The sequence below is a fragment of the Malus domestica genome, chromosome 04 (genome assembly GCF_042453785.1).
Source record: "Malus domestica chromosome 04, GDT2T_hap1".
Classification (NCBI taxonomy): Eukaryota; Viridiplantae; Streptophyta; class Magnoliopsida; order Rosales; family Rosaceae; genus Malus; species Malus domestica.
This window is the reverse complement of record NC_091664.1, coordinates 28,194,691-28,219,709: the sequence shown is the minus strand read 5'-3', so window position 1 is coordinate 28,219,709 and position 25,019 is coordinate 28,194,691. Positions and strand designations below refer to the sequence as shown.

The 25,019-nt window shown below is 37.8% G+C and overlaps 4 protein-coding genes across 6 annotated transcripts; 2 read left to right on the top strand and 2 right to left on the bottom strand.

Moving 5' to 3' along the window:
• Positions 1-66: 66 nt before the first annotated feature.
• Positions 67-2,065, top strand: LOC103433920 (uncharacterized). 2 transcript variants are annotated; one of them, XM_008372218.4, is made up of 3 exons: positions 67-228; positions 851-1,105; positions 1,834-2,065. In XM_008372218.4, exons 2-3 carry the CDS (start codon positions 853-855, stop codon positions 1,869-1,871), a joined length of 291 nt encoding a protein of 96 aa, XP_008370440.1. In that variant the 5' UTR covers positions 67-228; positions 851-852; the 3' UTR covers positions 1,872-2,065. The 2 variants fall into 2 exon arrangements, with proteins under 2 accessions (XP_008370440.1, XP_008370439.1); XM_008372217.4 differs by having other exon boundaries at positions 73-228; positions 811-1,105.
• Positions 2,066-2,855: 790 nt separating this feature from the next.
• On the top strand, positions 2,856-7,131 carry LOC103408535 (uncharacterized). Its single transcript, XM_008347376.4, has 7 exons — positions 2,856-3,201; positions 3,637-3,755; positions 3,848-3,913; positions 4,048-4,245; positions 4,722-4,840; positions 5,019-5,124; positions 6,424-7,131. The coding sequence occupies exons 1-7, from the start codon at positions 2,973-2,975 to the stop codon at positions 6,973-6,975; spliced, it is 1,389 nt and encodes a 462-aa protein (XP_008345598.1). The 5' UTR covers positions 2,856-2,972; the 3' UTR covers positions 6,976-7,131.
• A 2,985-nt stretch (positions 7,132-10,116) lies between these two features.
• Positions 10,117-10,789, bottom strand: LOC139195090 (disease resistance-like protein DSC1). Its single transcript, XM_070820283.1, has 2 exons — positions 10,449-10,789; positions 10,117-10,351 (listed from the first exon to the last, which is right to left on the bottom strand). Exons 1-2 carry the CDS (start codon positions 10,787-10,789, stop codon positions 10,117-10,119), a joined length of 576 nt encoding a protein of 191 aa, XP_070676384.1.
• Positions 10,790-15,334: 4,545 nt separating this feature from the next.
• Positions 15,335-20,614, bottom strand: LOC103433923 (TMV resistance protein N-like). Of its 2 annotated transcripts, XR_011580212.1 has the most exons (6): positions 20,045-20,614; positions 18,604-19,720; positions 18,061-18,414; positions 16,713-17,966; positions 15,985-16,583; positions 15,335-15,610 (listed from the first exon to the last, which is right to left on the bottom strand). XR_011580212.1 is itself a non-coding variant. In XM_070820805.1 (5 exons), exons 1-5 carry the CDS (start codon positions 20,548-20,550, stop codon positions 16,071-16,073), a joined length of 3,744 nt encoding a protein of 1,247 aa, XP_070676906.1. In that variant the 5' UTR covers positions 20,551-20,614; the 3' UTR covers positions 15,870-16,070. The 2 variants fall into 2 exon arrangements, 1 of the variants encoding a protein (XP_070676906.1); XM_070820805.1 differs by lacking the exon at positions 15,335-15,610 and having other exon boundaries at positions 15,870-16,583.
• Between the last annotated feature and the right edge of the window lie 4,405 nt (positions 20,615-25,019).

The window sequence follows — 25,019 nt, the reverse complement described above, 5'->3', positions numbered from 1 at the left end:
AAATAGAACGGGTCGGGTCCGGGTTTCTATCCGGACTCCCCCGCTAAAACAGCACCAAGAGGAGAAAAACCCAGGGTTTTGTTCTCACTGGTTACTCTTGTGACCATTTTCTCAGCAACCAAACACCTTTGACAAAAAAAAAAAAAAAAAAAAAAACACCTCATACAATCTTCAATCGCCTTCTAATCAAAATCCGTTCATTGTTTCGTCTGGAAGATTTAATTTTCGGTAAGAAGTTACTTTCTCGTCGTATCTCCTTCAATTTTCTCAGCAACCAAACACAAACTTGCACTAGTTGAGTGACATTTGCTGATTGCTGTATAGTATCTTTTTACTTATTATTTGGTATCTGTGATCTTGAATTGCATAGACGCACGATTTTTAATTGGGAAATTTTCTTTTTTCTTACTCGGATATTTTTTCCCGATTTGTTTAATTGTGAATTTGTGATGCAGAATTCGGTGTTCTAGGGCTTGATTTTGGGATTATTATCTTCATATGAATTGTTAATTATTTGCCCAGTTAAATTCCTTTAATTGGTAATTATTTTGCTGCAAATTCCAGTTTTAAGATTTCTGCATAATTTTCAGAAAGCATTGGGTGAAATTATGGATTGAAGAAAATCTGCATATAATTAGTGCTCAATGATTTGCTTATGGGATTGGCTAATGATAAGTTGGATTAGTTATTGATGTACTTGATTAAGTTTTAAACCTTTTCATGACCAATTTACCATCATGTTTTTTGCGGTTAAATTTCCATTGGATTTCTTATTTACTGTTGTTTTTTTGCTTGGCGTACGACGTTCAGATTCAAGGTTGTGCAGGCTCTAAATTGAACTATTTTACAGTCATGGCCACCGAAGAGCCAAGAGACCCGTTCAAAGGGGTGGATTGGAAAGCTGTAGGCAATGACATGCAGAAGGACCCTGGTGTTAAACCAGGGATAAAGAAGCGGCTTCCCAGAAAGATTAGGCAGATTCCAGATTGCTATTTTCTTCCTCGAAGATCCCTACCCTACAACATTGCGTTTTTTGGAGCATGCATTGCTGGTGGAATTGGTGCTGGCATGCTTTTGGAGGTCTGGATAAACAAGAAAGTTAGAGGTATGCCCTATAATTCCGATGTTAGTTTTCTTTCCTTAAGGTAGGGGTTCAACCTCTAGGGCCGAAAACAAGAGTAGGATTGAACACCTTGCGTTCTGCATACTGATCACAGGTTCTGGTCTGGTCAAGAGACAAATACAATAATTTTAGGAAAACTAATGAAAAGGGCTTGAAAACTTTGAGTTTTAACGATAAGGACAAATAAAAGGTAAAGTGAATAGTACTAAAAATGTGGTTTTTCGTTAAAGTGAACAGTACCGGAACCTTTTCGTTAAAGTTCCCTTATAATTTTCACCTTTGCAAGTTTATAATGTTTTTGGTTAGATGCAATGCTAACAGTAGACAATGTATCTTTGAGCATTTTCCATGATGGGGAATTATGCACTTACGGGTTCTCGGTTTATACTGGACATCTGAACATTAGGAAATTACGAAAGATGTTATAGTAAGAAATTTGTGATCAGACTGCTTACCTTCACGGCATTGTTTGTTGTAATGCCTTAATAAGACATGTACAAGCATTTTTTGTTGTATATCAAGAGAGATGGTTACCTTAGGCACGCATTCGATCTCTTTTGGTCTGTGCATTCGATCTCTTTTGGTCTGTGCAATCAGTTTTAGCCAATCTCGGTTGTTCTGAACTGGCTTATACATATCTGATTGTTGTAAGTTTTGTCCTGCTTCGTTTATAGAGCTTATGCTAACATATTCCTGCTTCGGTGTTGCAGAGGATGGAGGCGTCATATGGGAGTTCGACAAAAAATAGCCTTAGATGGATGGAATTGTTCAATGTGACGGCATTAAAAACATCCCGCCTTCTTTCTGTACCTCTTCTCTTTCGGAATTTTCTTTAAGTCGGCATAGGCTGTGAAGCCATTGGAATTCGGTTTCTACGCCGATGTTTGCTCTTGAAATTTTTGTGTAACGACTAATGAATGAGCATACGATGTTGTTCTCACAGCCTCTTTCGGTTTGTTTCTTACAATGTTCTGCATGCTATGATTCGGATTTATATAACGGAGAATGAACCGAGGGGCAATACACTTGGGCCTGAGATGGGCCGAGTCTGGACACCTCCCATGCATTGGCCGGAAAACCGATTGTGAGTCTGTGCCATGTTTTGGGCTATGATTCTTTCAGCATTCACCAAGTAATAGTTGATTTAGTGACACAAAATCTCAATTTTTTCGTGGTGATTCTGAGTTCAAATCTACGCATTGTTTGATTGATTAGAAATTTACATTGATAATTTTTTCACTTATAATTGTCTTTTTCAATTACTAAAATTGGAGTTAGGGAGTTTATATTACTAAAATTGATAAAAATTTCAATTTATAATTGCCATTTCAAATTATCCAGGTTCGAAACTTACCCCTCGTGAATTTTGAATCCCCTCCCTCTTTATAATAATGATAATTTAAAAAATAAAAAAATTCCCAAACACATTTGAGTTGAAAATAATACCATATCTACTAAAACAATCTATCGCTCCCAACTTTTTGAGACAGTTTGACAAGAAAAGACTTCTTTTTTAAGACTTGGAGAGAAACTTTTGGGATAATAACAAAAGATATTACTTTTTAAATCATATAATAATATGATTGTTGATAATTAAATTATTAAATTAAATATTATAAACGTATTTAATTCTTATATGTGACGCATCATATAATTTTTATATTCGGTTTAGAAAATTAACCTAACATTATCCAATAACGAATAGTATAGGCACCACGGGCCCGGGCACAACGAACGTGAACCCAACACTCTCTATACTCGCGCTTAGGTACTCTCTCTTTCTCTTGAATCGTCTCGAACCTCAGTGTCTCTCTCTCTCTCTCTCTCTTCGATTTCTGATTCAATTGTAATGGCTGCTGCGAGGGTTGAGCGTGGCGATCTATGGAAGAGCAAGGCCCTGTCGGTGCAGCTGCGGCTCAGGCAGCGGTTCAGGGTGGAGGTGGATCGCCGCCTCCGGCACCACCCCATTTTTTCCAACGACGGTTACTTCTCCTCCACATTGCAGCGTTGGCTCGAGCGATTTCGCGACTTCCGCCGTGATTCCCTCCCTTCCTCCACCGCCTTCTACCGCAAACGAGGTCCTTTTCCTCCCTCCTTCCTTCAATTAAATTGAATTCATTTTCTTTTTATTGTAATTTTCGTTTCCGATGGATTGCAAATTTTGATTGATTTGTTTCTGTGAAGGAATTTCAATTTCCTAACTTTGTGTAGTAAAAGATTGTGTCTTTCTGTTAAAAATCAGTTAGCTAACTAGCATAGATAGGAGGCAAGACTGATTAGCGAATTTAAAAGTTGCATCTTGAGGACAATTTCCGGTTCGTATCGGTATAGGCTTGCATTTCGCTATGATTCCATTAGCGAAGTGAAAATCTTTGAGCTTGAAGAATTTGCATATGTTTTTAGGAGTATTTGATTAGTTTGCGCGTTTGTAATCTACCCAAGTAAGAATCTGCGGCGGTTTTTCGGTGAGGACAGCAGTATAAGGGCGATTTTTTGTATTGTGGTGCCTGCAGTGGGTAAGGATTTCAATGCTGAAGAAGAATCAATCCTTCTACGCATGCTTCAAGCTGTGGCTGTTCCGGTCATTGGCAATGTTTGTCATGTGTTTATGAATGGATTAAATCAGGTTCAGGTAGGTGAGATTGTGGGGTATTATGTGTTTTTTATTTTGTAATTTTGTATTTTGAGGGCTGCAAGAATAATGTGGGTTTTCGGGTGTCATAGGTGTATGGTGTAGAAAAATTACATGATGCCGTGCTACGCAGACCCAAAGGCAAGCCTCTTATAACGGTAACGCCCCAGCATCCTATTTACGGGTCTAAAACTTAATGCATCTGAATTGATTGGCATCAGTACCATTTGCTCCTTCGCTATTTCTGGCTTCCCATTGGTAATTATGGCTACTTTTTTAATTCTCATTTCAGGTCAGCAATCATGTTGCTTCTATGGATGATCCGCTTGTTCTCTCTGCGTTGCTTCCTCGACATGTTCTTCTGGATGCTCAGAACTTGAGGTGGACACTTTGCGCGTCTGATCGTTGTTTTGCAAATCCTGTAACTTCAGCATTTTTTCGATCTGTCAAAGTCCTGCCAGTTTCTCGTGGTGATGGGATTTATCAAAAGGTAGTCTTTTAATTATTTCACTAAGTTTGTTGAAGGTGTTGGGTAGTTTGTTAGTACTAGTGCCGTCATGACACGTATAATTGCAAATAAAACCAAACCTCTGCAGCATATAAGTAGTGCTTTGATGGTTATCTTCTTCTTTTCATATGTTTCTAGAAATGGGTCCTTTAGTATGATAAATCAAAAGATAGGATGCTCTTTCCTTACTTGTTTTGAACATTTCATATGTACCTTGGGTCTACGGAAGGGCTAAAAGTTATAAATTTGTCTTATAATTAATTGGCGCTTAACTGAATGATTCTGGTGCAGAATGATGGATACAGTTCTATATACTCTATATGCAGATTTTAGTTATTGATGTTTGATTTGGTTTTTGTTCTTCTATGTTTTCATCAGTCACGTTTTATTTTATTTTTTGAGTAATGACAGTGTGAGAACCATGCCACGTTCTCATCTTTATGGTTTGATTGATTCAGGGAATGGATGAGGCTATTTCAAAATTGAATCAAGGTGGCTGGGTTCACATCTTCCCAGAAGGTAGTCGTTCTCGAGATGGTGGAAAAACCATGGGGTCTTCCAAGAGAGGTGTCGGGAGGTGAGGATCCGATCTCCCTTTCTTGAAAGATATATTGCTCCCTTGCTTGTATCTGTAAGCTGTAAAGAGAGTCTTCAATAGTAACTTATGGCACATTGATTAGACCAGCAATTGGATGTAGTGTTCTTTTCATTGGAACACTTTGCGGTAGTAACTATTGCGTTTTCTTACTTGGCAGGTTGGTCCTTGACGCCGACAATATTCCCATGGTTGTTCCATTTGTGCATAGTGGGATGCAGGACATTATGCCTATTGGTGCTAGCATCCCAAGGATAGGCAATACGGTAAGTCCAATACTTGCTATTATCAGTACATATTCAGTGTTGATCTGCTCAGTTTCCGTTCGATAGGGTATAATCCTTCCAGCTAGATACTTTGATACTTAGAAATTATACGAGTGAGCAGATATACCTTCGCATGTAGCCTTGTCTGCTGTAGGATTTGATTGTTGTTTTTACCATTACAGTCCATGACACCTTTCACGCTTTATCCAGTGTTTTGTTCTTTTATGATACACTAGCTAAGTCGCACACGCGATGCACGTGTAAAAATTCTTTGTGGTCTCACTGCAAAAGCCTTCCTACTGCCGCCCCCCCCTACGTTTACCTCTATCAAATCTCATGTACCTGATGTGTGCCAATTTTTAATTTTTGACACAAACAAAAAAAAACTTTTGGAAACCCGATACGACATCGTCCTTCTTGGCCCCAAAACATTTCATTTTTTTGTCCTTCTCTCTCACCTGCTTCACCGTTTCGTCTTGCATACCAAATCTCTCTCTCTCTCTCTCTCTCTCTCTCCCTCTCCCTTTCTCTCTCATCGTGAGCTCCTCGCACAAAATCTCTCTCTAGATTCAGCCAATTGAATAACCTTCCTCCTTCGTTCTCAATCCCAAATCCCCAAGTTCCGCGTGTGCCTTTACTGAAGAATAAAACTCCTCTGCAAAACTGAACTCAGAACCCAGCATGCATCATAGCCGACGGAAACCGCACCTGCGTACCAAATCTCTCTCTCTCTCTCTCTCTCTCTCTCTCCCCCCCTCTCTCTCTCATCGCGAGCTCCTCACACGAAATCTCTCTCTAGATTCAGCCAATTGAATAACCTTCCTCCTTCATTCTCGATCCCAAATCCCCAAGTTCTGCGTGTGCCTTTACCGAAGAATAAAACTCCCCTGCAAAACTGAACCCAGAACCCAGAACCCAGCATGCATCATAGCCAATGGAAACCGCACCACGCCCTCAACTCATCACCACCACATGTCTCTTCCGATCTCTGTCTCGTTCCTATAAAAAATCTACCCAACCACCAAAATCCACGAAACACCGAGTTCTCTTGTCCAGAGGGTTTAATTTTTAATTTTAAAATAGGGGCTGTTATTACTACATAGCAGTGAGGTTCATATAAAAAACAGTAAAATTTGTGTTTATGTAATTACTAAATTGTCCATAATTGTTAATTCTGTTTTGTTTTGATTAGAGGGTTAGAATTATAATTTCATAGGGTGGTTGACAAACAGGGTTCTATTAATATGTAGTTTATATATTGTTCAGCTTACTGTTTTCACATATAATTGGACAATGTAGGTAACGGTGGTTATTGGCGATCCAATCTACTTCGATGATTTGTTGAATTCTGAAGGAGCTAAGCATGTATCAAGAGGAAAGCTGTACGATGCTGTATCTTCAAGGATTGGTCATAGACTAAGCGAACTGAAAGTTCAGGTCGACAAATTAGCTCAAGTAACTCGGTCACAAAATCTTCCTGCGCAGAACACAGACCGAGCTGCAGTGATTTTGCAGCATGTTGATTGGGAATCATTCGGAATGGGGAACCTTACATCTTCCGAAGATGATGGTTCACCGGTGCAAGAAACTGAGATCCAACTAGCTGCTCCTCCCCATACGCAAGAACCCCGGTCTGCTGATTGGAGTTACAGAGTGGGTTTCTCCCGTGAAGGTGGCTTTGCATCACGGATGCGTAGTTTCATGGACCAGAGTGAGTTTATGGGTTTCGCAGCCAGAGGCATATTTATGAACCGTAGAGTCCAAGAAACCTCTCCGAGCGGCCGAGGGGTTGGTCCGTTGAAAGCATGGAGACGATACTTGGAGGCCAATGTATTACCACAATGGAATTAGTTCCAACATAAATCTGGCAAAGGCTTATGTAAATTAAAATTTTGGTGTTCATCATAAAAGAACTGAAATTTTGGTTGAAAATTTTCCGTTTGTTATGAAGTATCAAGCTTTGGTTTAGAACGTTTTCAATACCAAAATGGTTAAAGTTTCCTATTAGTGGTGTGTTTTTAGGACGTTTTGTTTATATGTATTGTTTGAAAGTGCTTTTATCTATCATTAACATGTCACCTGCATTGTTAAAATTATCGATACCTTGACTACATCATTACGTCACTTGATAAGGTCTATTGAACAAGACATGAAACCCAGCCTCATAATCCAAGACTTACAAGCACTTGCATCTCTGACCAATAACACATTATGTATGGAAAAAAAAAAAAAAACATTGCGTTATTTGTTTGAGAGATCACCAAAGTGACGGTGAAAGTAATCACTAGAGTTCTTCATCCAAGTTATCCTCATAAAGGTCTAATGATCGAACGGATCAGATCATATCACTCATTGACCCCAGTAGGTTTTAGTGGTTACAAAGCCATCCTCACCACTCAAAATCATTTCGGTTCACAATTCATAGACTCATCGCCATTTAGTACTACGGTCTAGTAATATTATTTTTTATTTATAAGTGAAAGGTTTTAGGTTCTATTCTCGGTAAAAGTAAATTTGTTATTACTAACTCATTGTGAAGCTTAGTCCACTACCTTCATCCTTAGTGTAGGTAGGGATGGGCAACGGTTATGGCGGGCGAGTAACCGCGATTATTTACCCATAACCGTTTATGCTCATACCCGCATAACCGTTTACCCGTTGGGTAATTGCCTAAACGGTTATATCCATATCCATAACCGTTTATGAACGGTTAACCATACCTATAACCGCATATCCATTTAAGCGTAACCGTTTAATACCCGTTTACTCATTTACCATTTTTAACCCGTTTATCGTTTTTTTTTACCATTACCCATTTTTCACCCGTTTACATGTTTTTTAACAACTTGAAAATTAAAAAAAAATGTCATAATTTTCTTTTTTTTTTGACAATTAAACACCGTTATAGATACATTCATCATACATTTATGTATTTTAATTTTTTAAGTCCTTATACCATTCCAATAATTGAAATAATAGTTTACGGATGATATTTTTAACTGTTACCAATGAAGGTAAATATAATATTTACCAAGTATTATTGGGTTACAAAAATTGTTTAGAAGACATTTCTGTCAAAACATTTTTGTCAATTTCACGGTTACCCGCAAAGAATTTAAATTAATTTGGTGAATTCCTTGATGATGAGAATCATCATTCCTGTAGCAGTGTTATTGAGAGAATGACCTATGAATTCCTTGCTAATGTATTAGGTGCTAAGTATTATTGGATCGAGAATATGGTTTGTGTTAGTTTTTTTACATATATAAAATAAATGAGTAAACGGTTACCTATTTATAACCGCGGTTAATACTCATAACCGCCCATTTAAATTTCAAGAATAAACGGTTATACCCATAACCGTTTATTTATCTAAACGGTTACCCATAACCGTAACTGTTTAATTTAAATGGAAAGGGTAACCGCGGTTACCCATAATCAATGGGTATTTGCCTACCCTTAGGCTTTATAGACTAGCACTAAAAAGACCTAGCATGTGATTCGCATATGCCAACTAAAGAGCCACAACAATTTGGGTTTAGGTCCGCGTAGAAAGGGTCGAGACCCAACAGGACTGAGCCATCAAATCCAACACAGAGGGATTATTCTCCTGAGTTTTCCTTTGCCCCATCAGGAAGTACCAATCTTTTAGAATACAAATCTTCTGCGTCAGAGGTATCACTTCCATTTTGTTCACCCTCGTTATAGCAACACCCCTCACGGTTCCTCTCAGAATGAGCAACTCTTACCAGTGATTTGCAAAAAGCCCCAAGTTCGGCTTCAGAATTCTCATGATGATAGTGTTGTTCTGGAAAGTGAAATTGATCTGGCTGTATCATGCTTCAATAACGCACCACCTCAAATTTGGGATAAAAGGGACCACATGGGCTTACAAGCTGGTATGAAAAAAAGTTAGGAACTTTTTTGTGTTTGGTAAACATTCAGCTTCAGTTTTTTTCACAATTTTGAGTGAAAAAAAAAGCCAAAAACAAGAGGATGCAAAACCCAGCTTTGAAAAACCAACTTTTTTTCGCATATGTTTTACATAAAAGTTTACCAAACACTCTACAGGTTTATTTCACAGCCGCTTATTCTCACAGCACAGCAGAATCAGCTTTTTTTTTCAAAGCACAGCAATACCAAACCAGCCCTACAAGTTACAATTAGCTTCCTCTCACAATTGGCATAAAAGAGATTATGCACCTCCTCACAATTGGCATAAAAGAGACGAACTCCACTCCTGATGCGATGCTGTTGAACTGGTGCCCCAGAATCACATAATCTGACTCAAGTAACATGCCCCTTGTGATTCTCAAATCAAGCAAATCAAAGCAGAAACCGCGCTCGCCATGCTCTCATTTGAAGGTACAAAAACACAGAGCAGATAGATCAGATGTATAATGTGCATATTATCCCAAAATCTTATGATCCGAGACTGGTAGTAGATTCACGGTTACGGAAGATCTGCTACACTGATGGCTGGACCAATCTAAAAGTTTACTTCCAGGAAGATACATAAACAAGGAAAGAGGTTGCAGATTACCCTGCAGAATGAAAACAAAGGTAAACTGGACCTGCATTAGATATGTTTCGTACTTTCGCACGTAGAGAGAGAGAGAGAGAGAGAGAGAGAGAGAGACATGATGAGCTTCCACAATATCTTCAAATAGATTTTGCACCAGCTGGAAGCAGTTTGAAAATGTCAAGTAAAGATTCTTGGGAAAAAACTTGCTTGGTCTTGAAACAGATTCCAAAGCTGTGCAATCATGGGCATCTATGAACCTCATAGTTGATGAAAGCTCTGGTATTGATTTCAGTCTCTAGCAACCTTCCAATTTGAGACTTGTTAACCAATGAAGCCAATTCATTTCTGCAGGCAAGCTCTTAAAATTGTTTCTGCAGAGTTCTAATGTATTCAATAATGATAAATGAGCAATACCCAATAATTACTTTGGGCAACCAGAAAGACTAAGATAGTGAAGGGACTTGAGATCACAAATGCCGCTTGGGAGACTCAAGTTTTTTGCAATCTCTTAGGTTCAACGTAATAAGCCCTGGAAGATTTCTAATTGAAGAAGGCAGTTTTTTAATTGTAGTCCCATCTAAATATAACTTTGATAGCTTCTCTATAACATCTGAAATATCTAGAAACTTCTCAAAGTTTTGAGCAAGCAGAAAGATTAAGGGCTTGAAGAGATCCCATATGAATGCTGCTCGGCTGGCTCTTCTGTTATTGACACCCATATAGGTCCAAAACAGTAAGGCCCGTGAGTTTATTAATGGACGAAGGCAGTTCTTTAATGGCAGTCCCATCTAAATATAACCTTGATAACTTCTCCATAACATCTGAAATATCTAGAAACTTCTCAAGCATTGAGCAACCCGAAAGAATAAGGGTTCGAAGAGATCCCATATGAATGCTGCTCAGCAGGCTCTTGAGTTCTTGACAACCAGATAGGTTCAAAACAGCAAGGCCTGTGAGTTTATTAATTGACGAAGGCATTTCTTTAATGGAAGTCCCATCTAAATATAACTCTGATAGATTCTCCATAACATTTGAAATATCTTGAAACTGAGCAACCCGAAAGAATAAGGGTTCAAAGAGATCCCATATGAATGCTGCTCGACAGGCTCTTGAGTTCTTGACACCCAGATATGGTTTCATCTCCCTCTTTGTTAATTTGTTCTACATTTAATATTTGTGCCTTATTTCCCTTGGTTGAGCTTTTGTAAATTAAGTAACTTGTGCTTGTCTCATTTCTTTGAGTCGTTGTATATGTGGTTGTTGGCCTTCCGCGATTCCGTTGAGTGATGGTTCGGAATCGTATCCACTCGGATTCCGTTGAGAGATGGTTCGGAATCCCTCATACTTCGCGATTCCATTGATTGATGGTCTGGAATCGTATCCACTCGGATTCCGTTGAGAGATGGTCCGGAATCCCTCCTACTCCGCGATTCCTTTGAGTGATGGTCCGGGATCGTATCCACCTCAGGTTTCATTGAGTTTGGATTGAGAAAGCTTCAAAAATGTAGGCTTCGGCCGAACTGCATCCCTCTAACCCTAGTTTTTAATGTATATATGAACGATGGATTTTGAGAATCTTGTGCTTTGAATTAGAAAAGTTGTTGGATATCTGGGTGACTCCTTCGAAGTTGTCAGGGACTTGATTATGATTTCATAAAGCATGATTCTATACTTGATGTTTATAGATTGTGATCGATGACACAAATTTTACATGCGAGAAACCGATTGATAATTTTGGTTCCGTTAAGTGATCTGGAACCCAATGTGGTTAGATTCCGTTGAGTGGTCCGGAATCGTATTCTGATTTGGAATCTGTTGAGTGGTTCGGAATCCCTACTCTTGCTCATATCCATAAGTTAGATTTGTACACTGGATTCGAGTGAATGTAAATTACCCACAATAGATCTTGTAAATATAAATTAGAATTATCAAGTTATTACTTGAAATCCAGGCAGGGTATTACATAGAAGTCCTTTATTAATTTTGTGCATTGAGGTGTGATCTAATTGATTGATTAACATAATTAAATGTTAATATTGTGTCTCCTTGATATCATGGAATGGGTTACTAGAGATTATTGTGGAATGATGTTGAATATGATTGTTATTAATATGATTAGATCAGTGATCATTGCGACTAGAGGATACTATTGTGCTTTATTGATTCTTTGATATATTACATGATATGAATAACGATTTTATGCTGAAATATAATGATTTATATGATAGATGAAATAGAAACTTTGATTGTCATGCGGGCTGTTATGTAGTTTGAATCGAATAATTCATGCTCGTTAAGTCCAAATGTTTGATTGAGGAGTGTTATGCATTTTGGCTTGAACAGACTGTGTTATATGTCGAGTTATAGCGAAGTTGAACTACGAATGGCTTGATCTCTATTGAGGGTGCGTAGACAGTCTAACGAAGAGCTTAGATGCAGCCATAAAGTATACAAAAATTACTACGCAATTTGGACCTTGAGTGGTGCTTTATTCATATCCCGGAGATGGATATGTTAGATATACAAGTATTTGGTGACGTCGCGTGTCGATCTGGGACGTATGTCGGGATCGAGGCATGACAATAATATTGGAGAAAGGGAAATTTTATTTGAACCCAGTTAACTTATCTCTACATCTATTAAATTTTTGATCAATTTTATATTTCAATTATACCCTAAAAAAAAGATGGGTGTAGAAAGATATTATCAACTAGCGAATGGGTGGGTCAAACTTGAGAGCCCCAATTGGCAGCTGGGTGGGTTGCCGGAAATCGAAAAGAGGGATTAATGGAGGGTGGAGAAGAATGGTAAAATGATAGTGGAGGAGGTTTGTGGCCTTCAACGATATCGGGAGAACGTGTTGCTAGAGCTGGGTTGGGTTCGTCAGAGAAATATAGGGGTTCTGATGTTGATATTGATTACTGCCACAGTAGGTGGTTAAGTGAGTTTATGTGTTTTTGTGTGTGTGTGCTTTTTTTTTTTTTTTTAGTTTGTCAATTTTGTATATGGGGGTAAAAAGGTAAATTAACGGGACAAAATTTTCAGTGTGGGTGTGAAAAGAGGATTATTGGGTATAAATAAAATCTCCATTGGGGCAATTAAAGGATAATACTGAGAGGCATTATCCATTACTCAAAACTTGCTATGTGTCATTAAATATGATTTTCTCCAAAACCGAATTTAAACCATATTATTATGATTAGTTCATTGTGAGGCTTAATGTTAGATCCCACATCACCCAGATGAGTGGATCTTCTATGCCTTAAATGCACATACCCACCTTTATATAACATGAGGCCTTTTAGGAGCTCATTGGCTTCGGGTTCCGTAGGAACTCCAAAGTTAAACGAGAATGGGCCAAAGCATTCCCAAGATGAGTGACCCACTAGGAAGCTACGGCAAAAGCGGGGCCGGGATGTGACAATTTGGTATTAGAGCCAATCTCTGGCCAAAAGTGTGTCGACAAGGACGTCGAGCCTTTAAGAGAGGTGGATTGTTAGATCCCACATCGCCTAGGAGAGTGGATCCTCTATGCCTTAAATGTACATACCCACCTTCATATAGCACAAGACCTTTTGAGAGCTGATTGGCTTCGGGTTCTGTAGGAATTCCGAAGTTAAGCGAGAATGGGCCAGAGCATTCCCAGGATGAGTGACTCACTAGGAAGTTATGCTTGCGTGAGTTTCCAGAAACAAAACTGTGAGGACATGGTCGGGGCTCAAAACGGACAAAATTGTGCTACGACGGAGGAAGGGCCTGGGAAGTGGTGAGGCCCAGGTCAGGATGTGACACTTAACCCACTCTCTCACCGCTTAATGTAGATACTATCGTTTATTAAAATAAATAAAAAGATTAAATATGATTTTTTTAATTTAAATTTTATATCTAAGAAACATGAAAACTTAAAGCATTATTTCAAAAAAAAAAAAAACCTTAGATAGTAGACGTTAAAGGATGATACTTGCATCCTCTTGGAGATGACCTCGTTACCCACTTGTAAACAACATATCTTCAACATAGAAATCTCATAAGCGGAACCATTCAATCTCTTAATCTTTGAAGATAATCATTACAAAAATAATTTGAATTAGTGATCGTTTGGTCACCCAAACATATCAAATAAATCAACAATATAAGTACTAAATAGCATATTCATGATAAACCTGTAAATATCAAGTAACATACTTGAGAAATTAGAATACTATGACCATGTCGACTAAATTACAGGTTCGAACAAGAACAACTGAATCACATGTTTTGCAGTATGGAGATGAGTCATAAACAAGAGTTTATGTCCTCGATAATTATTTGATTAATAATTCATCTCTTCATGATGTTAGTCAGTATTAAGAAACCCAATTCAGCTCTTCATGGATTAATGAATTTTTAATCCAGTAATTACACAAAATCTATATTAAATTTTCTCACCATGGAAGTTGTGAGAGATAGAAAGTGAACCTTGCGATTGTGGTTTCCGTGAAAGCTACGGCTTTTAACAATTAAGAAATGCTAGGGAGAATAAATTTGTTGACAAAATTTTGTACTCTAAATGACATGAAAGTAAATGATTGGAATTTGGATTATTACTTAAACATTGAATAAATATGTTTATTTATATTGGTGACACATCATTTAGTTTGCAAATTTTATCTCCAAATTTAATCTACTTAGCATTGCCCCTCTCAAAAGTGGGATTTGCTGCCACCTTGTGTTTTTGGCACAATTCTAGTGCTAACATTATAAAACATTATGCCGAAAGTATGAGATGTGAGAAAAGTCCACGAAGAGTCACATTTTTTTTTTTTTAAATAGTCTCCTTAGCATTTCTCATTTACTTTTGCATATAGTTTTTTCATTAATTTCATTACGGTAATGTTAGGAAGACACAATTTGTATACAAAGTTTTGAAAACTAAATGACATGGAAGTTGATGATTGGTTTATTACTTAAACGTTAATAAACGTGCTCATTCTTATTGGTAATACATCATTTAGTTTTCAAATTTAATTTCCCTAGCATTACCTATTTCATTAAGATATAAAATTGAAAATAAGAAATTGTAAAAATGCTTTTTAACACATGGCAAGTTATGAATGGAATGGTAAAGCAAATCCGTATTGATGAAGTGGCGAGAGGGTGCTTTAACTTGATTTTTCTTTAATTACAAAAATAAATAAATATATTTTTTTGTTGGATAAAATTTAGGAAGTTTTAACAAAATGCTCACGGTACTGTTCACTTTAACGAAAAACCACATTTTTACACTAAAAAATCAAACCTAGTACTATTCGCTTTACCTTTTTTTTTGTTCGTATCATTAAAACTCAAATTTTTTAAGTCATTTTCATTAGTTGTCCTTAAAATTTAAGAATGAGCCAATTAGCACATTAGCTAGCTAGCTAGAAAATCATGTCAAGAAGCAGAGGAGGCTGCTTCATCATGATCATCAATTCAGCACATTAGCTAGCTAGCTAGAAAATCATGTCAAGAAGCAGAGGAGGCTGCTTCATCATGATCATCAATTTGTCACCGTGGAAGAACCGACTCCGCACCTTCTGATGCAGGGTATTCGGTGCTGGTGCCCTGAAATCACTTGTAGACACTCGACTTTCAACAACAATTTCAAATGTGGCCTCATCGTCCGGTTCACTTCTTGGACCATGGCATATACCCCAGGAACATATGTACTTGAGTAACCTGTCATTTTTCCTATTCCAGCAAACCAAATTGAACATGAAGCCCTACTGACCATCGTTTCCTTTTAGGGTACATAAACATTTAGGAGTTGATACCGTCAAAGTTATTAACAGCGCAGTCAGCAAATCCCGAAAGCTCATGACTGAACCAATTTGGTGGCAGCTTCGCAGTTACGGAAGATCGCATACTCTGACTGCTGAATCAATCTGGAACTTCATTTCCAGGAAGACAAATAGGCAAGGAAAGAGGTTCCACAATATCACCCTGTACAAATGAACACAACAATCAACGTTAACTTGAGTTAGCTTTGTGTTTTGTGTATGTGCCAATTGTTGTGTGTGTGTGTGTGTGGGAGAGAGGAAGTTCCCAAAATTTTATCCTAAATGGATTATTTTGTACCAGCGGGACAGTTACAAAATGTGAATGTGAGGTAAAGTTTTGAACAAGCCAAAAGGTGAGTTTCCGTCCATAAAAGAAAGATAAACCCTCTTTCTTGGACACCAAGTATCATAATCACGTATAATTAAAGACTTCATCAATCCTACTTATAATATAATATAAGATGGATATCTTAGGATATCTAGTCACAATCTACATTATTCTCTATACATTCCTATTACATGTAGTATACCACTTACAGGTTGATTCACATTGAATAAATCCAACAGGAGTAACAAGGAGATATGGACTGGGTGATCAGAGGGCTTAGACTCTGCATTTCCTCCTAATGAGCATCAAAGAAGCGAACTCCACAACTTGAGATGGCACGGCGTCGTAATTCTGTCCCAAAATCACTTGTATAGATTCCATCTTCTAATATAATTGTAAATGTGGCCTCAGTGTAAAAGCGTTCACTGGCCCGCTCTCCTTCAATCAAGCAATAATCAGACCATGGAACATATCCCAGGAACATGTGATCTGACTCCAGGACTCTGTCAGTTCCTCTTTTTCGGAAAGAGAATCTGTCGGCTCTTAAACCTGCTTTGAACAAATAGAAACTGAAACTGTGCTGCCCATGATTTCCTTTGAAGTTACAGAAACATAAAGCTGATAGATCAGATACAGAGTGAGCACCCTGCAAGTTGCAAACAGCACATATGGCAAATCCCGAAAATTTATCATCGTACAAATTCAGTGGTAGCTGCACATTTACTGAACTCCCCCTACAGCGATAGCTGAACCAATCTGGAACTTCACTTCCAGGGAGACACGTATAAAAAGAATGAGGTAGGATATCCTATACATGAATGAAAACAAGGGTTAGCATAATTGGGTCAAGTTTATTATGTAAACAGTATGCACGAGTTGTGTATGTGTGTAAACATGTATGTGAGAGAAAGAGAGAGAGAGAGAGAGAGAGAGATACCCAACACAAATGACGTAGCATAATATGCATAAATGGATTTAGTTCCAGGTGGGAGCAATTAGAAAATATGAAGTAATAGAGATTCCCCCAATGAGGTTTCGGTGATGAAACTTCTTCCAAAGCTGTGCAATCATGGGCATCTATGTAACTTATACTTGATGAAAGCATTGGTATTGATTTCAGTCTCTTACAAGAATCCAGCTCAAGAGACATTAATCCATGCAGGTGAATCATTGTTCGTGGTAAGGTCTCAAAGTCATTTCTGCAAAGACTTAATCTTTTCACTGAAGACAAATGAGCAATACAATCCGATATTTCCAACAGATTGCAGTCACTTAAATCAAGACTTTCCAGACTAGAGTAACCATGATATCTAAGTGCTGACTCTCCACGAACTCTAATTGGTGACCATGATGAAAAGGGTGCCCTAAGTTCTTTACATCCATCACATGATAACGATAAAAGCTTATTCAAGCGTAAAATGGAGAATGGGAAATGCTTTATACCACTTCCTTCTATTTGAAGTTCCCACAAAGATTCTAAATTACCCAAGTTATCAGGCAAGTTTGAAAGTTTGGAGCACCCGGAGAGCGTGAGACCTGTAAGACATGCCAACTTACAGATATTTTCCGGAAGACAGATAAGGCTTTTGCAGTTTCTCAGATTCAAAATTGCAAGCCTCATAAGCCGGTTAATTGATGGGGAAAGCTCTTCGATAGATGTTCCATCCAAATGAAGCTCTCTCATTCCTTCCATATTTTCTTCAAGATCTGGAAACAGCTTGAGCTTTGAACAACCAGAAAGAGCAACATAGCTAAGGGACTTGAGTTGACAAATGCTGCTTGGAAGACTCTCAAGTTCTCCACAACCTTTTAGGTTCATATAAGCAAGCCCTGTAAGATTTTTAATTGAAGAGGGCAGTTCTTTAATTGCAGTCTCAGCTAAATGAAGCACCGACAAGCTCTCAATAATTTCGGAAATCTCTGGAAACTTGTCAAAACTCGAGCAGCCAGAAAGATTGAGAGTTCCAAGAGATTTCATAGGAACAATGCTTGGGAAACTCTTCAGTTCCTTGCACCCTTTTAGATTAAAAACAACCAGGTTTGTAAGAGTTAAAATGGATGGGTGAACCTCAAGTAACCTTGTACAACCTTCAAGAATTAGTTTCTCAATATTTGTTGCCTCAGTGAAGTCGGGGGTTTTGGTAAGATATTGAGAGTGACTTAAATCGATGAAGTTCAACTTTTTCAGAGACTGACAAGAAAACCAGGAAAACACGCAGTAAGTAATAGTAAGGCATTCAAGAACTTAATCATTTAAAAGAAAACAAAATAAATGGGGATCGTACCTTGGTTCCGTCCCAAAGTTTCTCCATGTGACTATAACGCATGTTAAGGTCAATAAGATTTTTTGGCTGAAAATTGGATGGCAAAGATTTTTGGGGAAATCCATGCCAGAGGAGACACCTCAACTCATGAGAAAAAAACTTTGACAAGTCCCCACTCAGGTGTTGTTTACAATAATCACTTGGATGGAATGCATCCTTATATGAAAGGTCTTCATCATCAGAGTGTAGGGAGTGATTATAATGGATCTTCAGCAGTCTTAGCCTCGTCATTCTCTCAAAAGCTTCAGTTTTTAAGCATACCTCTTTCGATGAGTTTGACAAGTCCAAGATTATGCTTTCAACTGCTTCCGTAGCCTGGATGATAACCAACAGTGCAAAGTAAGGGTATGTATTTAACTGGAAATTATTAAGATTATATATAAAGTTGTACATGTTTCCCAATGAATTTTAATTTTTGTCAAAAGCTGAAGTTCTACTAGAGATTACTCACATATTATGATATGAGAAAGAGCTAGAGGTCATGATCATATATACATATCTCACCGTATTTTGAGTCAACACACGCTCAACATCTTCATAATTCCACAACCTACTGCGTTTCCCAGGTTCTTTAATAGATTCTTGGCGGACAATTTCCCTGCCTGTGTCAACTAGCAAATCATGCATCTCAAGTGTACCATGATGTGAGAGAGTCACAAGAGCTTTATCAACCAGAACTCTTAACCCACTATGGGGGAAGAATCCACTACTAGCCAGAACTTTTGTTGCGTAGTCTTTTTTCATTCCTTTAAAGAAACATACAATATCGAGAAAAATGTCCTTCTCTTTATCATCTAGCCCATCAAAGCTTGTCCTAAGCACATCCTGAATTCCTAAATGCGGGGCTTTCTTTATTTTCTCTAGCACATCTTCCCACTCATTTACACTTTTGTTATCAAGGAAAGCTCCCAAGACTTTAAGTGCTAACGGTAAACCTCGAGCATATTCTATGGCATGCCTTGAGAGACGAGTGTAATCTCCTGTGGGTTGGAGTGTTCTGAAGGCAGACTGCCCGAAGAGTTCAAGAGCTTCATCATCACCTAAAAACCTGGGCTCATACGTCTCATCAACTTTACTCAGCAAATGCTTATCTCTAGTTGTTATAATGATTCTACTTCCAGCACCAAACGAATGTTTCTTCCGTGGTAAGAAGAAATTTCTCCCCAGCAAGGTTTCAATTTGAGCCAAATTGTCCACATCATCTAAAACAAGAAGAACCTTTTTATTACCTAGCCTCTCCATTATCATATTCGAACCTCGATCCAAAGTGCCTAACCTCTGCACTTTCTCCTTCAAGATTCTAGATAGAAGCAATTCCTGCATATGCACTGCCCCATTCTTGGAGAAACCTTCCTTGACATTTTCAAGAACGCAATCTGCTTCAAATTGACAAGCGATTTTATCATAAACAGCTCTAGCGATGGTTGTTTTGCCTAAACCACCCATACCCCATATTCCAACGACACGAACATCATCCTTTACCCAAGGCCTTAATCTTATATCCATTTCCTGAATGTGGGAATCCATTCCAACCAAGCCATCATCAGCTTCACTTGATGACATCTGAATCAACTTATTAAAAATATCTTCTACAATTCCGTCAATAAGCTTCGCATCATCCCTACATAATTTCAAAACTACCGTAATTTACAATGTCACAAATTAATTTGCTACAAACTACTGTAATTTCCAATGTCACACACATTAATTTGCTTAAAAATTTAATATATTGACATCAAATAAAAGGTAATGCTATGAGACTAAATTTTTAAACTAAATTTGCAATTCAAATGATGTGTCACCAATAAAAATAAGGACGTTAATCAAGTAATAATCCAACCATAAAAAACCACCTCATTTGATTTAGTCTCCCTAATATTATTCGAAATAAAAACTACAGGAAACTGTCAACTGAAATTAATTAAGTGGATTATACCAAACTTACTCGTATTTTCGCGAATCCCAACCGGATAAATTGGTGGCTCTTTTCAGAGCGTACCTCCAGCTCCGCACCTCTCTCATGGCGGCATTAGGATCGCTTTCATGCTCGGCAAAAGCTTCCGCGAAACGCCTCTTCATTTTGCGGACATGAGAAGGATCCACTTGGTAAAAAACGGGCACCACCATCTGGTTCTTTACATCCATACATTCCAGTATTTGGACGAGCTCCTTCAAGCACCATGTGGAAGATGCGTAGTTTTGAGAAAAAACTACGATCGAAACGCTCGAGTCTCGGATCGCCGTCAGTAGCTGCGAAAGGTCGTTGCCTTTTCGGAGCTCTTCGGCATCGATATAGGTGTTGATAAATTTCTGATTCAGAGCTTTGTAGAGGTGGCTGACGAAGCCCCTACGAGTGTCTTCCCCCCTGAAATTGATGAACACGTCGTATTTCCAACGAGGGACAGAGGAAGAAGAAGAAGAGGAAGCAGCAGCCATTAATCGATCGAGCATCTAAGATAATGTAAGCACCGAAACACTGAATTGATCTTCAAATAGGAGCAGCAGCTGATGTGATTCAGTCAGATGGATCCCATGTGAAAAAGAAGAAATTGTAGGCCCCCTCGTACGGCCCAGATTTTGTGATCATTGCAATCCAACGGTCCAAATAAAGCTGATAGTTTTTTTTTTTTTTTCGGGCACACTAAACTATTTGCCGGACAGAGGAAAAATACTTCAAAAAATTTTAGGACCAGTTTGATATTTGATTTGGATCCAAATGTTTTTAACTCAAAAATAAATTTTGAGTCACAAATTTAAATCTTTGTTTGGTATTTTATTTGAATATAATTCTCAAAACCACCACTATAAAATATTTGAAATTAAACTTATTTGTTGAAAACACAAAAAGTGTGTTTTTGTGACTCAACAAAGATTTACCTCACTGGCTTTATTTCCCACCGTCTCATCCAAATTGCACAATGTGAGGCTTTATTAGGGATGGACATCGGTTATGGCGGACGGGTAACCGTTCTTATTTACCCATAACCGTTTATGTTCATACCTGCATAACCGTTTACCTGTTAGGTAATTGCCTAAACAGTTATACCCATACCCATAACCGTATACCCATTTAATACCCGTTTACCCATTTACCCTTTTTAACCCGTTTATTGTTTTTTTTTTACCATTACCCCTTTTTCACCCGTCTACATATTTTTTAACAACTTGAAAATTAAAAAAAAAATTGTCATAATTTTTTTTTTGACAATTAAACACCGTTATAAGTACATTCATCATACATTTCCGTATTTTAATTTTTTTAAGTCCTTATACCATTCTAATAATTGAAATAATAGTTTACGGGTATTAAAAAGGGTAAATGGGTAAACGGGTATTCAACGGTTACGGTTAAATAGGTATGCGGTTATGGGTATGGTTAATCGTTTATAAACGGTTATAGGTATGAGTATAACCATTTAGGCAATTACCCAACGGATAAACGGTTATGCGGGTATGAGCATAAACGGTTATGGATAAATAACTGCGGTTACCTGCCTGCCATAACCGTTGCCGATCCCTAATAAAGTCTCACATTGCAAATTGCACAATGTGAGGCTTTATTTCCCACCGTCTCATCCAAATTGCACAATGTGAGGCTTTATTAGGGATGGACAACGGTTATGTGCGGACGGGTAACCGCGGTTATTTACCCATAACCGTTTATACTCATACCCGCATAACCGTTTACCCGTTGGGTAATTGCCTTAACGGTTATACTCATACCCATAACCGTTTATAAACAGTTAACCACACTCATAACTGCATATCCATTTAACCGTAACCGTTTAATACATGTTTACCCATTTACCTTTTTTAACCCGTTTATCCTCTTTTTTTTTTACCATTACCCATTTTTCACCCGTCTACATATTTTTTAACAACTTGAAAATTAAAAAAAAAATTGTCATAATTTTTTTTTTTTACAATTAAACACCGTTATACGTACATTCATCATACATTTTCGTATTTTAATTTTTTAAGTCCTTATATCATTCCAATAATTGAAATAATAGTTTACGGACGATATTTTTAACTGTTACCAATGAAGGTAAATATAATCTTTGTTAAGTATTATTGGGTTACAAAAATTGTTTAGAAGACATTTCTGTCAAGACATTTTTGTCAATTTCACGGTTACCTGCAAGGAATTTAAATTAATTTGGCGAATTCCTTGATGATGAGAATCATCATTCCTGTAGCAGTGTTATTGAGAGAATGACCGATAAATTCCTTGCTAATTTATTGGGGGACAAAGATTGTCTGCCCTCCAGTTCCGGTGCCCTCCCCGTGCCCTCTTGTTTGTGTGGTTACGGTTAAGCTACGTCAACATTTTATATTACTATTCATTTTTGTCTTATTATATCTATAAAAAAAATAATAATATAAAATGTTGACGTGGCTTAACCATGACCACACAAAACAGGAGGGTATGGGGAGGACAAAAAGTGGAGGGCAGACAATCCTTGTCCTTTATTGGGTGTTAAGTATTATTGGATCTAGAATATGGTTTGTGTTAGTTTTACATATATAAAATAAATGGATAAACGGTTATCTGTTTATAACCGCGGTTAATACATATAACCGCCTATTTAAATTTCGCTGGTAAACGGTTATACTCATAACCGTTTATTTATCTAAACGATTACCCATAACCGTTTAATTTAAATGGACGGGTAACCGCGGTTACCCATAACCAATGGGTATTTGTCCACCTCTAAGTATAGACAAGGAAGAAAATGTTGATAATATCGACGAAATATCACCGATATTATCGGTTTTTCGCGCAATGGATATTTAAATAGGTATCCGAATGGTTTTCGTCAAAATATCGCGATATTTTTTTAACGATGCAATCGGAGAAGAACGCCGGAGATGGTGTGCCTATTCCCGAGCCGATTTCGTCCCAAAAACCTTGCAAAAACATGATTTTGAACTTAAATTTCACATATAAGGTTCAAATTTCACGCATGCAAGAGGTAATCAGCATATGTGATGTCGGTCAGAGTGCTGAATTTCAATGGAATCTCACCTGAAAACTTGTTATCTTCGAGTCGAAGACGAACCAAAGAGTCACGAACAGTTTGACAGAGAAGTGGAAAGATCGCCGGAGAAATTGTTCGAAATCTGTCAACAACCTCCTTGCTCAGCGGCGCACCGCCACAGACGAGAAGCTGAAGCGAGCTGAAATCGTACTTCTGAGCCAACTCCGACTTCGTCAGAGCCACGATCAACGGTGGCGACATTGGCATTTACGATATTTTGTGCCTCTCCACGGCCCTCAGCATAGCTTCGAATTCGAACCTCTCCATCAAAACCAAGGTCTTGCCCGTAGCCACCGCCCGAACAACCACGAAGAACCCGAACACGTGGAACAGAGGCAGCGTGAACAACAACACGCCTTGGTCGTCGGGTAGGGTCGGGTCAGATTTACGCCGAAGGGCGTGAAGCACGGCCATGAGGGCGATGAAATTACGGTGAGTCAACATAATGCCTTTGACACAGCCGGTGGTGCCGGAGGAGAAAAAAATCTCAGCTCGCTTCGGCTTCCACGTGTTCGGGATCCACCCAGAAATCAGATTGTCGGAAAGATCCAAGCTTTGGAGAGCTCCGATGTTGCTGAGCTCAGGCGAAATTGACCCAGAAAGCTGGTTTCTGAAAAGGAAGAGGGATTCGAGATTGTCGGACTGAGGAGCAGAAGGATCAAGAGAGTAGGAGAATGATCGAGAGACCTTGGGTCTCTGTGCGTGTGTGTGGGAGAAGGATCGAGAGAGTGGGAGATCTGTGTGTGTATGGGAGAATGGAGAAGGGGGAGAAGAGAGCTCAGAGAAGAAGAGAAGGATCGAGAATTCGAGATTCGAGAGAGAAAGACGTATGCGTGTGAGATCTGTGTGCGTGTGTTGTGTGCGTGTGTGATGGCATGTCTGTGTGTGTGTGGTTGGGTCATCTCATCTGACTCACCTAACTGATTTTACAATCACTTTTTACAATTTCAGACAATAGACAACAAATAATAGAGCTTTAATAATGAAACCGTGTACCACTGTGAGTCTGTGATATTCTTTCACATGCAAAACCATGTGCCACTGTCTGTTATATACTTATATTCTTTCACCTTATCAGAGGTGGAGTATTAGAGGCATTCAGAGCATTTTCGTTTCTTCTTCTTCCCTTACCATTTTCAAAGCCATTCCAGATCCATTCCAAAGCTTGAACACAAAGGGTTCCATATTTAAGGTAAGTTTACAAACTTATATTTATATTATTGTAATTTATACAACAACAAATAAATTTGTATCGACTCGTATGTTAATTTTTTTAAGTAATTAATACTTGCATGTTAATTTTTGTAAGTAATTAAGTAATGTTAACAATTACATGTTAATTTTTTTAGGTAATTAAGTAATGTTGTATAATCATTCCCTAGGATAATTTTAATATGTTTAATGTTATTTATTATTTTATTTCCCTTACCATTTTCAAAACCATTCCAGATCCATTCCAAAGCTTGAACACAAAGGGTTCCATATTTAAGGTAAGTTTACAAACTTATATTTATATTATTGTAATTTATACAACAACAAATAAATTTGTGTGGACTCGTATGTTAATTTTTTTAAGTAATTAATACTTGCATGTTAATTTTTGTAAGTAATTAGGTAATGTTAACAATTACATGTTAATTTTTTTAAGTAATTAAGTAATGTTGTATAATTATTCCCTAGGATAATTTTAATATGTTTAATGTTATTTATTATTTTATTAATATTAGGTTTTATTATCAAATTGGATTATTATTCATTAATATTAGGTTTTTTTATTATCAAATTGGATTATTATTCATTAAATTAGATTATTATCAAATTGGATTATTATTCATTAAATTGGATTATTCATTAAATTGGCTTATTATCAAATTGGAC

What these genes read in the sequence shown, in the direction of transcription:
- LOC103433920 (XM_008372218.4), top strand. Translation starts at nt 853, where the DNA reads ATGGCCACCGAAGAGCCAAGAGACCCGTTCAAAGGGGTGGATTGGAAA. An exon ending in GATAAACAAGAAAGTTAGAG is followed by an intron (nt 1,106 to 1,833) that starts GTATGCCCTATA and finishes TCGGTGTTGCAG; the next exon opens with AGGATGGAGGCGTCATATGG.
- LOC103408535 (XM_008347376.4), top strand. Translation starts at nt 2,973, where the DNA reads ATGGCTGCTGCGAGGGTTGAGCGTGGCGATCTATGGAAGAGCAAGGCC. An exon ending in CGCCTTCTACCGCAAACGAG is followed by an intron (nt 3,202 to 3,636) that starts GTCCTTTTCCTC and finishes TGGTGCCTGCAG; the next exon opens with TGGGTAAGGATTTCAATGCT. An exon ending in TCCCAAGGATAGGCAATACG is followed by an intron (nt 5,125 to 6,423) that starts GTAAGTCCAATA and finishes TGGACAATGTAG; the next exon opens with GTAACGGTGGTTATTGGCGA.
- LOC139195090 (XM_070820283.1), bottom strand. Translation starts at nt 10,789, where the DNA reads ATGAAACCATATCTGGGTGTCAAGAACTCAAGAGCCTGTCGAGCAGCA. An exon ending in GTTATGGAGAAGTTATCAAG is followed by an intron (nt 10,352 to 10,448) that starts GTTATATTTAGA and finishes TGTCAATAACAG; the next exon opens with AAGAGCCAGCCGAGCAGCAT.
- LOC103433923 (XM_070820805.1), bottom strand. Translation starts at nt 20,550, where the DNA reads ATGCTCGATCGATTAATGGCTGCTGCTTCCTCTTCTTCTTCTTCCTCT. An exon ending in AACTTTGGGACGGAACCAAG is followed by an intron (nt 17,967 to 18,060) that starts GTACGATCCCCA and finishes TTTTCTTGTCAG; the next exon opens with TCTCTGAAAAAGTTGAACTT. An exon ending in TGCTACGTCATTTGTGTTGG is followed by an intron (nt 16,584 to 16,712) that starts GTATCTCTCTCT and finishes ATTCATGTATAG; the next exon opens with GATATCCTACCTCATTCTTT.